This window comes from Felis catus, chromosome F2 (assembly GCF_018350175.1).
Source record: "Felis catus isolate Fca126 chromosome F2, F.catus_Fca126_mat1.0, whole genome shotgun sequence".
In the NCBI taxonomy this organism is placed as follows: Eukaryota; Metazoa; Chordata; class Mammalia; order Carnivora; family Felidae; genus Felis; species Felis catus.
The window spans coordinates 40,705,605-40,718,281 of NC_058385.1; the positions used below are offsets into that span (position 1 = coordinate 40,705,605).

The following is a 12,677-nucleotide window of genomic DNA, read 5'->3' on the forward strand; positions in this document are numbered from 1 at the left end:
AGGGGAGGAGGAGCACTACTCAGGGAGGGGCAGAGAGAGGGGGAGAGAGAATCCGGAGCAGGCCATGTGCTGTCAGCGCAGAGCCCGATGCAGGGCTGAATCTCCCAAACTATAGTGACTTGAACCAAAATCGAGTCGGATACTTAACCAACTGAGCCACCCAGGCACCCCTATCAATAACTTCTTAGTGTCTAACTAGAGAATTAAGAATATATTGCACTTAGGGATCTGGAACCACTACTCTTTAGGAGTCTTAAATCTAAAAGAGGCATACTTACCGGGACATGTGTCTATAATATTAATAATAGCTAATTTTTTTTTAAGATTTTATTTTTAAGTAATCTCTACACTTAATGTAGGGCTCAAACCCACAGCCCCAAGATCAAGAGTCATATGTTCTACCGACTGAGCCAGCCAGGTGCCCCAATAATAGCGAATACTTATATAGCTCTTACTCCCTGCTATGTACTTACTTAGCACAATATATATTTATATTGGCCTATTTAGTACAGTCCTGTGAGGTATTACTATTTTTATTCCTACCTGACATATGAGAGACCTGAGCCAGAAAGAGGTTGCTTAAGACCACATAGTAATTTACAGAGCTGGGATTGGAACCCAGGCAGCCTGCCTCCAGCTATGCTCTTACTCACTATGCTAAGTCACCCTATACTGCTTCTATGAAACAAGAGAAAACTAGACAAATAAATCTATACCAATTGGGAAAAGGACGATGAAAAATACTTACAGAATTTGAGAGGTAAAAAGGGGGGAAGTGAGGCAGATGAACTAAATGGGAGATCAAGGCCACTTAGAGAGCCACAAGAGTTTCATGAGCCACTTGGAGCTGGACAGAAAAGCTCTCCTCTAATTTAAAGAATAGAGGCAGCTGAAAAAATCCAGGAATTATGAAGAACCAGTTCTTGGCAGTTTTTGTATATAAAGTTTTTCCTTTATTACGTAAAAATAAAATAATGCAAGATTAATAAAAACAAAACCCCACAATACCATTAACATGACAGTTTTTATATCCAGCCCATATCACTGTGTGAACTTTATTGGCTAGTAAGCAGATATGCTTAATAAATCAAAGTAAACAGTTTCACACTAGGCAGGCTGAGTGCAATGACCTACCTAATATCATCCCCAGGGAAGCATTTAGAGGCCACTATAGATGACTCAGTTCCCATAAAGATGGGATATGTGTGGATGGAGGCAAAAGAAGCCTTCAGGATCTCTTGTGTATAATCACACAATGCCAATGCCACTCCAAGCGTAACCTCATCTCACTGAAACAGACACGGAGTCTTATGGAGCAGAAATGACTTGGATGAAGGTGCTCTGATCAGCTCCAAGTCCAGTACTCTTCCACTCCTACAGGTTTCCTTGTAACCATCCCGGGAAAACGAGACAACACTGGTATCAAAGACCTTCAGAGCACACCTACACTAGAGGGAAAAGAATTCCTTGATCACAACTTCTTGCTGCTGTTCAGTCTCGCTTTTCCTCCCTAGGACCCAAGAGATGTCTAGAAAACGGTGGGAAACATGATCCGAATTACTGTTCCTAAAATTTGCAAAGTATCAAATGACCGGGGCAACAGATTGTCATGCCTTATATTCTAGGCTGGGGCGAAATGCAGGGAATTCAGTTCCCTGCTGGGCTGGGAGCCGGCCCCACCGCCTATCCTAGGAAACTTGGGCCCACCAGCAAGGCGCGGGGAAGGCTGAACCGCCAGGCTGCCAGGCCAAGGCGGGTCACCTGCCGAGGCGCCAGGGATTCGCGGAAGCCCGGTGGGCCGGGAGCAGCGAACCCCCGGGGACCCCAGCGCGTGGGGATGCTGGGGCGGGCCCAGGAGCTTCTTCCCAACCCCTCGGGTCTCCAGCCGCTTCAAAGCCGCCCCGCCCAGCCGGTCGCAGCTCCCTTGCGCCACGAAGCCCCACCTTCCACCCAGCTACCGGGCGCGGTCACGTGAGGCGTGCCAGTGGAACCAATGAGCCGCTCGCTCGGAATGGAAGGGATTGTCTGACCCCCATGACGTCACAAAGCTGGCTGGGAGCGCGCGGCTCTTCCGCCCCCCCTCCTCGACTCAGGCCTGGCCCTCACTTCTCCTCCCCGCCCACTCTCCCGGGCGCAGCCAATCGGGAGGCGGGAAGTGCTTCGGCCCGGACGTTCGGGCGGGGCAGGGTGGCGGCCCGGCGGGGCAGGGAGTGGGCCAGCTGGGGGCCAGGGGCTGCACTCCAGGGAGTTACGCCGGGCGGCTAGGAGGGAGCGCTTGGCGGTGCCGCTACTGCTGCGGCCGCTTCCTCGTCGGGAAGAAGCGACTCCTCCCCTGTGTGCCCGGTTCGTATTCCCTTCCCTGCCCCATGCCCGAGCCGCCCAGTCCGGAATCCTCCTCTACGCGCCCAAAGTTGTGAGGAGGTTGCCCGGCACGCGTGGGGAGCGACGGCCGCGGGCGTGCAGAGGGTTGGCGAGCGGTGGCCCGGGCGGAGGAGGGACGAGCCCCGGAGCGCTAGGTGCGCGCGGGGGCGTCGGGGCTGCGGGCGGGCGTGGCGGCGCCGAGGGGCCGCCGCGGGCTCTGGGTGGGGGGCGGGCCGGCCGCCGCCGCTGTCAGCGCCGGGGACGCCGTGGAGAACCTAACGCGAGTGCGAGCTCCGAGGAGGTGCGGCGCCAGCTGTGTGGCGTCTCTGCCGGAGGGTCCCCCGTACGCACCCCGGAGTCTGGGGTGATCCCACGGCAGCCTGCCGCGGGCCGACCCCTGCCTTAGGCTTCTGGACCGAAGCCGGCGCTGCGTGGGCCGGGCGGGGTGGGCAGCGGGCGGAGGATGCCGGGGGCCGGTGGGCTCCGCGCCCGGGCTGGATGGAGGGACCGGTCTCGAGGCGCGTCTCTGCTCGCGGCTGAGTCCCCGCCGCCTAGGGCTCCGTTCCTGCCTCTCCAGTGGGGTGGGTTTGTTTGTTTGGTTTCCTTCTTCTCCCCACCCCTTTCTCCCTGCTCCATCCTTTTCCCCCCTCCCTGCCCCACACACGGGGCTGGAGCGAGAGCTCGCCCCTCCTCCGTGCCCGCCTCCCCCGCCGCCGCCTCCTCTAATGAGCATCTCTGCCTTGCTTTCAATGGGCCGGTGCTGCTGTCGCTGCTGCTGTCCGCGCGGGTTGTGGATGTTGTCGGCTCCGTGTTGTGATGACAGGAGAATGTGTGTGTGTCCCGGGCCCAGACGAATTGGTAGGTATTCACTTAACTACCTGCGTTGGGTACCCAGAAAGGATGGTGACTGATTTTGTGTGTGGATGGTTTTAGCTGGGTCGCCGTGGAATTAGGGGTGAGGTAGATAGAAAAAGGGAACAAAGGCGTCCTGGACCCGGATAGCTTTGATACCTTAGTGCAGCTTTCAGGTAGGGACAAAGGAAACTAATCAAACAAGTGCTGGCTTGGGGCGTCGTGTCTTCTGAGGGAAGCCGGTTTCTTCATTCATGTAGAGATAACAGGAGCTGTGAAATGGCTAGCATTTCCAGAAAATGCTGAAAAATTGTGAAGTCTTTATACAGGGTGTTTAATGCAATTGGGTTACATAAACTGAGGTTCTGACACGTTGAATGACGAGTATAGCTTTTTTTTTTTTCATTTACACCAAAAGCTTTGAAAGCTAAAGAGCTCCGGAGTCGGTGCAGTATAACAGCATTTTCTAATTAATATGGTCCGTGGGTTTATTGAATGAAGTAGAATCGTTTCTTGGCACAGGCTCTGTCGAGCCCATCAGTAAGAATGGATGGGTCTCTCTCCTGTTTCGGGTTGCAGTGCATCTTTTCTTACTAGTCATTGGCAAAATGGGTCAAATTTGCCTAGGACTAAGATACTGCATATAACGTGGATCAGGGATAGGAACTTTTCAGTGAAATTGTGGTCAGAAATCACTTGAAAATATGACAGTCCTCCAGTTTACCGACACTGTACCTTGTTGCTGTTCTTAATTGCCTAATCAAGAGCTTTCTACTTCATTAGTTTAGTGAGTTTGTCAGCAAAAGTTTTGATCTCATGGGGTTTTGTTGTTGTTGAATCACAGGATATTCAGAAAGATACTCAGAGTTTTTGAATGCTCACTTACGGTTTGAAAAAGCATTTGCAAGCACTTTGGCTTGTGAGGATATCTGGTCTGATGGAGAGACTATGTCATGTGTACTGGTGATGATACAACACTCATGAATCACAGAGCAGGGTTTTCATGAATTCCATATTCTCTAAGAATTTGTCTTTTGAAGGTATGCTGGGAGTTGGGGTATTGGGATACATTCTCAGTCCATATGCTAAGCTCCTGAAAAACTGAAAGGTGCAATCGATAAAATCCACTCTGCTTTTTTTTTTTTTTAATCTCAAGAACTTTCGCCTCGAAGGAAAAATGTAGTATGTTATCTGAGTATTTGAGTGTTTGCTGTTTGATTTTACATATTATTCAAAGCATCTGCTGCATGAATCAGTTCCTTTGCCACAATATTTCATTCATTTTGCAATCAACTACAAAAGCAGAAAAATTGTCAAAACGGAGGAATTTAAGGAAAGTGCAGATTTCTTGGACTTGTTATTCCTTGGTTAGACATACAACGAAATCCTGCTGCTCATCTATCAAACCCCCCTTGCAAACACATACACACACACACACACACACACGCACAAAGTAGTACTTTGATTTGGTCTGCATTCCATACAGAAGCAAACATTTCTTCTTCCTATAAAAGTCTTAAGTTTTAAAGTAAGCACACTACAAACTTATCTAAAGTTATGGAGAGGGGTGCCTGGCTGGCTCAGTCGGTGGAGCAAGTGACTCTTGATCTCAGGGTTGTGAGTTCAAGCCCCAGGCTGAGTGTAGAGATTACTTAAAAATAAGATCTCAAAAAAATAATAAAATTATGGAGAAAATTTCTCTTAAAATGGTCATCAGTTTATATTTTTAATAATAGAAAATCTTTATACAAAGCATGAAATGAGTTAATGTGCTTTCTGCATGCAAATCTACCAAGGTACGGTTTATGTCTGGAAGCCAGAGTCATGTGGCACAACATTTGAGCACATCTCCTGGCTCAATCATGTACCCTTAACCTTTGGATGACTTTCAGGTATTTAGTTTGAAGTGCAGAGATTTATATGGTTAGTCTTGATAGATTCCTGTTCATCTGGAATCTCTTTTTTTCATTATGGCATTTCAGAATGCTTATTTAGTTATTGATCTTCTTTCCAAAATTCTAATCATTGCCTTCTGTTGTATAATCTTGTCTTCAGTTTTTAAAACAAATCCCTTCTGAAATAGTGCATTTAAAATAATGGTGCGTTCTATCACTTGCAAAAGGGGTTCTGTATGCCCAGCTTATGCAGTGCTCAAACAAGAATAAGTTATTATTCGGTGTTTGGTTTTCTCTGCCCTCACACATCCCACTTATCACTTCTCCAATTACTCTTCAAAAGAGGGTACCTGAAAATAATGTAATATATACTTGTAAATTTTTTTCTGATACTTGTAACAATCTCTGATACTTGTAAATTTTTTTTCCTTAATGGGTTCAACCTTAAGAAGGAATTGCTGACATTAAAACCCACATGGTTTTGTTTTCTGTATTATTTTTTGTTTACTGCATTTGTTTCCTTATTTAACTCTAAAGTCTATTTCTTTATAGGCCAAATGAGTTATTTGAAGCAATACCTCAACAATTTAGGGGAAATAAATGTTAGAAGGAAGAAAGTTTTTTTCCCTTGCATAAATTATCTGGATTAACGATGCACATTCAATAAATTTTCTAGATAAATGTCCAGCAAAATATTTTCTGTGTCACATAGTGTCAGTGATTTTTATTTGGATTAATAATGTGCACCTTTTCTATACAAACCTTAGACTATTAGACTATTATTTCACTATTCTTTATTGCTTCCTTAAGGCAAATACATACTTTTATTTTAAATGTAAGAGAAAATATTCTTCTAGGGATTGAATTCTACCTCGATCCATAATGGATGAAAATAGTGTTTCTGTAGCTTTCCCTTCTGGCTGATTAGCAGGGGAAAATGCTAGCAAGTAAATTAAATTACAGAACTGAGACCATTTACATTACTAACAAAGCCTTAGAGCTACTAGCGTACTTAAACTTCTTTTTATCACAAAGCGTACAGTGATTAAACAACGAATAAATGAAACCTGCATTTGATTTCAAAGCCTCACTGCAACAAACACTTATAAAGGCATAGAGACCCAGAAGAGGCCTTCGGTAGCATCTGCTTCTGTGTGTTCACTTACAGCCTAGGGAAGTGAGGCCCAAAGAGGTAAGCTCACATTTCTAGGATTATTTGGCTAGTTGGTGGCAGACCTATGTCCCTGAGATCACCAAATTGGCACAGTGGTCTAGAGAAGCGTAGTTTGCAAGACCGTCCACTGAGGCGCAGGAAAGGAACACTGGCATTTCTCTTTTTATTCATCATGTAATTTTTCCCCCTATATCTGCTGCATATATATGTTCATACTATATATGAACATAATATTAATTTGGTAGTGTGTGCATATAACTTACCAAAGAATTCATGAGCATACATATGTCGGGGATGTATTTTGACACCATTTTGGTGGTAATCATGTGTAATCAAATGTTACCATTGACCACAAATCTGGAAACGGGGTTTTCGTCATGGGAGATCCAGGCCTTTTTAAGGATAGAGAGGGAGAAGAGTGGTTGGCCAGGTAGACTGCCACTGCATAATGTTACATAATCTTCATCTCCTCAGCTTTTTCCCAGCCAGATCTGTTGTATGTTCTGCACAGTCTGTGCTGCAGAAGGAAATGCGAGGAAAAGAGAGAAGTAAAGCTAGACTCTAGTCTTGGCTCCATAAGTGATTAAGAATTGGGCTTAGCAGAATATACCCTGTGGAAGTAGTACAGGAGAGGTGTATAAAATACGGTGCTTTCTAGCGCAGGGTTTAGCGTGTAGATTCACCTGCTAAATATTTGTTCTCAAAGCAGAGATGGATGAAGTGATCTGAAATGTAACTCTTCTCTCTGTGTGTGTCTGTATAATTGCTGTCTAGGAATCCCCGTCAGAAGTGCCAGCCTGCCGCTGTTCTCTGATGCCATGCCAGCACCAACTCAACTGTTTTTCCCTCTGATCCGTAACTGTGAACTGAGCAGAATCTATGGCACTGCGTGTTACTGCCACCACAAACACCTCTGCTGTTCGTCGCCTTACGTTCCTCAGAGTCGCCTGCGATACGCACCCCACCCGGCCTATGCCACCTTTTGCAGGCCGAAGGAGAGCTGGTGGCAGTACAACACCCAGGGAAGGAGATACGCCTCCACGCCGCAGAGATTTTACCTCACACCCCCGCAGGTCAACAGCATCCTGAAAGCCAACGAATACAGCTTCAAAGTGCCAGAATTCGATGGCAAAAATGTCAGTTCCGTCCTTGGATTTGACAGCAATCAGCTGCCTGCAAATGCACCCATCGAGGACCGGAGAAGTGCAGCTACTTGCTTGCAGACCAGAGGGATGCTCTTGGGGGTTTTTGACGGCCATGCCGGCTGTGCTTGTTCCCAGGCAGTCAGTGAGAGACTCTTTTATTACATTGCCGTCTCCTTGTTGCCCCATGAGACTTTGCTAGAGATTGAAAATGCAGTCGAGAGTGGCCGGGCACTGCTGCCCATTCTCCAGTGGCACAAGCACCCCAATGATTACTTCAGTAAGGAGGCGTCCAAGTTGTATTTCAACAGCTTAAGGACTTACTGGCAAGAACTTATAGACCTCAACACCGGGGAGTCTACTGATATTGATGTGAAGGAGGCTTTAATTAATGCTTTCAAAAGGCTTGACAATGACATCTCTTTGGAGGCTCAAGTCGGTGATCCCAATTCTTTTCTCAATTACTTGGTGCTTCGAGTGGCATTTTCTGGGGCCACTGCTTGTGTGGCCCATGTAGATGGCGTCGACCTTCACGTGGCCAATACCGGCGATAGCAGAGCCATGCTGGGTGTGCAGGAAGAGGACGGCTCTTGGTCGGCAGTCACTCTCTCAAATGACCACAATGCTCAGAATGAAAGAGAACTGGAACGGCTGAAATTGGAGCACCCAAAGAATGAGGCCAAGAGCGTGGTGAAACAGGATCGGCTGCTTGGCTTGCTGATGCCTTTTAGGGCTTTTGGAGACGTAAAGTTCAAATGGAGCATTGACCTTCAAAAGAGAGTGATAGAATCAGGCCCAGACCAGTTGAATGACAATGAATATACCAAGTTTATCCCTCCTAATTATTATACACCCCCTTATCTCACTGCTGAGCCAGAGGTGACTTATCACCGATTAAGGCCACAGGATAAGTTTCTGGTGTTGGCTACTGATGGGTTGTGGGAGACGATGCACAGGCAGGATGTGGTTAGGATTGTGGGTGAGTACCTGACGGGCATGCATCACCAACAGCCAATAGCTGTTGGCGGCTACAAGGTGACTCTAGGACAGATGCATGGCCTTTTAACAGAAAGGAGAGCCAAGATGTCCTCGGTATTCGAGGATCAGAATGCAGCAACCCATCTCATTCGTCACGCGGTGGGCAACAACGAGTTTGGAGCTGTAGACCACGAGCGCCTCTCCAAAATGCTCAGTCTTCCTGAGGAGCTTGCTCGGATGTACAGAGACGACATAACAATCATCGTGGTTCAGTTCAATTCTCATGTTGTAGGGGCATATCAAAACCAGGAATAGTGGGTGGGTCTTACTTACCCTGGCAATTTTCAAATGAAATAGATTTAAGGGGCAGATAGATTTGTGAAAGATACTAATATAATAAGGGTTTCCAGTAGGTCACTAAACATTTACCCATTGATACTCTAGCTGGTCAAGTCCTCCAAATTGACTTTGCGGCAGGGTGGCAGGATCACGAGGGTCTCATTCTGCCTAGCTCGGACCTCACGGCACCTGTGATTGAGGCGAGTCCATTCCTTGTTGCAGATGTCTCATGACATTGGCTTCTTTTATCGATCTGAGAAAATCAAGATGACCTGGCAAGTAGGATCTTGAATAGGCCAAAAGCCAGGATCTTGCTGGGCGTAGTCTCTTGGTAAAAGGGAAGAAACATTCTGTTCACACCTGCAGACCCTTCTCGTCACTAAGATTCCAATGTACATGAGAATGTTTATTTATTGCATGACTTCCTAGATATACAATCTATGCATTATTCATATAAATTTATTTTAGCCTGAAGTGGTTTTCAAATCCAGTACTTAAGCCATAAATGACTGAGAACCAAGCAGTCTGAATTTGTAAGTGTTTGTGATTATTTGACTGGAATGCTTCTTAAGTGGAAAAACAAACTACTCCCTTCACCACCCCTGGTTACCTAATGTAATTGAAACTTTTTCTGTTTTGCCACGTGCTTGAAGACAGTGTTTTTAGTTTGGTCCACTCTTAGATTGATGTTAAATGAAGAAAAAAGAATTATTTTTTTAGTTTGTATTGATGAAATGATTTCATTTAGTTTGAAATAAAAAGATCCAGAATAAAAAGAAGAGACTGTTCAATTATTGTCATCTGTAGCCACCAAGCACATCATGCTTATCTCGTAATCCCCACAGGCTTAGCATGCTGTGTGTGGTGGGTAGACTGTTGAGGAGATCATCCTTCCAGTTTAGTCGTGATAAGAATGTTCCCCACTTTTTGGAATTAAGTTTAAATATCAAATTGGGGAGTAAGATTTAATACTACTTTTGGTTATTGAGACCAGGGAGGGAGTTTTTGTTTTTCTCCATGTAGACATAGGTCAGTTAAAATATTTGGTTTAAAAATCACTAAATGCTTTAAACATGTTGTAGCTTATAAATAGGAATTTAAGATATATACGTGAGAAATTTTCAAAGGTAACTGTTGTGCATGCCTGATGCTTAATAGAACACTTAGTAGCATCAAGTGTTGTTTGCAGCAGTCCCTGTAATTATATGCAGTCCCTTCTAATGCTGTATCAAAATAAATGAAAATAAACATTCAGATTGGCTTTTGGGGAGCTTTTTAATATGCATCAACGGCATTTGTTCCTGTATTTAATGGTGATCTGTGTACAGCTGCGCATATATTTTCATCACTTATTCTAGCATCACTGGTAAAAGAATGGCTATGACTATGTTTGATATTCACATAGATTTTAATACAACTCATGATCAGCTTTCCCTTGTATAATTAGTTGAGGGGTGTTTAGGAGTCCTTCTGATTTCTGTAGAATATGAACTGGTTGTTCAAGGACTCCCTCTGGATTGTGGACTAAAGCAATGTAGAACTGACTAAAACTTGTTCCAGTTGAAAAACAGACTCAGGAAGATTGTAGTTCAGAGCATCGTATAATGTCTATTTTCTGAGGGTTTTTTTCCCCCCCCATCTTCCCCCCTTAATTCAGCTTGGAACTTTTCTTCCAGGCAGCATCTTGGAAAAGGGAAGGCTCTACCATATATTTATTTCTAAATGTTTTGACAGAGATGTCATCTTTTTAATGAAATATATGTAGACTGCTGTAGCAATGAAAACCCATTTTCGGGGGCACCTGGGTGGCTCAGTCGGTTAAGCGTCTGGCTTCAGCTCAGGTTATGATCTCTCAGTTCATGGGTTCGAGTCCCGCATCGGGCCCTGTGCTGACAGTGTGGAGCCTGCTTTGGACTCTGTGCCTCCCTCTCTCTCTGCCCCTCCCCCCCCTCAAAAATAAACATTAAGAAAAAAAACACCATTTTCAGGCTACTATTTGAATTTCTCTTGAACACCGCTACTGAAGAGTTCCATATTATATACTTAATAGTCTCGTCTCTATTTAGTACAGTATGTATAAATTTAGTTTCCAGTGGTCACAATCAAGATAGTAATTCTTATTTCTTCCACAAGAAACTTGGTCTGCAGTCTAAAAGTTGGTCTACTCTTTAGAAATGAAAATGCAGTGTGGAAATGAAAATAAGTGGATGTTAGATATCCAAATGTACTATCATCTAAAAGCAGTTGTAATTTTATTGTAATTGGCTGTCACTGTGATGTGATATTTAAAGTAAAAAAACACGTGAACTTTCATAGTTTAGCCTTTCTTAAACTTTTTTTTTATTATGGAAACTTTCTAACACATATCAACCTCTGTATTTATATTTAATCAGTGGCTCATTATATTTATAATACGCCCTTAACTAAGTGGAATGGTGGTATGTTTCACAGTACTTGGTAAAAAAAAACCTGTGTCTTATAAAAGATGTATCTGTATGAAGACGTGTAAAGTTTATAATATTGGTCAGAGAAATGCCCACAGTGAATTAAAGCTTCATATCTGCTTTCTGAATGCCTGTGTTGTTTTTTAATCATAGTAAGATTTTTTAGATGCTTTCTACAGTAGTAGATTATATTTAACTTCAGAGTCCAGTAGATAATTAGTACTTAAAAAAAAAAAACATATAGTTTACATTCAATACACTACACAGTTTTTAAATGTATAGTTTGAGATTTGGTGACCACAACCCCAATAAAGAAACGCAACTTTTCTATTACAGAAAATTCCCTCTAGCCCCTTTCCAGTTAATCCTTCCCCAGGTAACTGTTGTTCTGACTTCCACCACCATAGGTTAGTGTTGCCTATTCTAGAAATGCATATAAATGGAATCACATAACACATACTCTTTTGTGTCTGTCTTTTCAATTTTTTGAGCTTCTTCTATGTTGTTCAATGTGTTCATAGTCTCTTTATTACCAAGTAACATTCCATCATATGAATATATCAATTTATCCATTGTTGATGGACATTATTAGCCCTTCCCTGTCTCCTTCTAAAGCCGACTTTAGCAATTGTCAGGAGTACTCATGGTGAGGTGTAGCTGTAACTTTGCAAATACAATTACAGGTGAGTTTTATGTTCTTTTTTCTCAAAGGCAGGACTTTTTTTTTTTTTTTTCAACGTTTATTTATTTTTGGGACAGAGAGACAGAGCATGAACAGGGGAGGGGCAGAGAGAGAGGGAGACACAGAATCGGAAACAGGCTCCAGGCTCTGAGCCATCAGCCCAGAGCCCGACGCGGGGCTCGAACTCACGGACCACGAGATCGTGACCTGGCTGAAGTTGGATGCCCAACCGACTGCGCCACCCAGGCGCCCCGGCAGGACTTTTTTTAAAATGCCCTTGGGCACCTTGGGCAGGACATTTTTAAAAATGCCTTGGGTGGCTCAGTCAGTTAAGTGTCTGACTCTTGGTTTCTGCTCAGGTGGTGATCTCATAGTTTGTGAGTTCTAGCCCCACAATGGGCTTTAACAGTGCAGAGCCTGCTTGGAATTTTCTCCCTCTCTCTGCCCCTCCCTCCCCTGCTCACTCTGTCAGTCTCTCTCTCAAATAAACTTAAAAAAAATTTTCTTTTAATGTCCCATAAACAAGTGATGAAAATTTTTCATGGTGAAAAGTTTGAAGGGATTAAGGAGAGGTTCTTTGCTGTTGACCTCTCTGTACCTCTCCCACTGAGAATTTTGTTGAGTTAATTTTAAGTTCATTAAGTGATTGAATTAATGACTAAGAAAAAGGCAAATTATGTCCTGGTTTTTGATGGTCTTGGTTTATCAGTCAAAGCACATGCCTGAATATGCATTGTTATTCATTTTGTCCTTGGACCTAGCAAGAGTGTGGAGGTAAATTTATTATCCTTGGTCAGTAGTTAACATACC

At 44.2% G+C, this 12,677-nt stretch overlaps 1 protein-coding gene across 5 annotated transcripts; it reads left to right on the forward strand.

The window, feature by feature from the left end:
• Positions 1–2,170: 2,170 nt before the first annotated feature.
• Positions 2,171–11,313, forward strand: PDP1 (pyruvate dehydrogenase phosphatase catalytic subunit 1). 5 transcript variants are annotated; one of them, XM_006943307.5, is made up of 3 exons: positions 2,217–2,343; positions 3,185–3,219; positions 7,057–11,313. In XM_006943307.5, exons 2-3 carry the CDS (start codon positions 3,189–3,191, stop codon positions 8,715–8,717), a joined length of 1,692 nt encoding a protein of 563 aa, XP_006943369.1. In that variant the 5' UTR covers positions 2,217–2,343; positions 3,185–3,188; the 3' UTR covers positions 8,718–11,313. The 5 variants fall into 5 exon arrangements, with proteins under 5 accessions (XP_006943370.1, XP_006943369.1, XP_044905745.1 ...); XM_045049810.1 differs by lacking the exon at positions 3,185–3,219 and adding an exon at positions 6,144–6,300 and having other exon boundaries at positions 2,222–2,343; XM_019822886.3 differs by lacking the exon at positions 2,217–2,343 and adding an exon at positions 2,784–2,942.
• The last annotated feature ends 1,364 nt before the right edge of the window (positions 11,314–12,677 follow it).

Bases quoted from the DNA above. Each gene is read 5' to 3' on its own strand.
- PDP1 (XM_006943307.5), top strand. From the start codon at position 3,189: ATGTGTGTGTGTCCCGGGCCCAGACGAATTG. The intron at 3,220-7,056 runs GTAGGTATTCAC...ATTGCTGTCTAG, and splicing joins TCCCGGGCCCAGACGAATTG to GAATCCCCGTCAGAAGTGCC.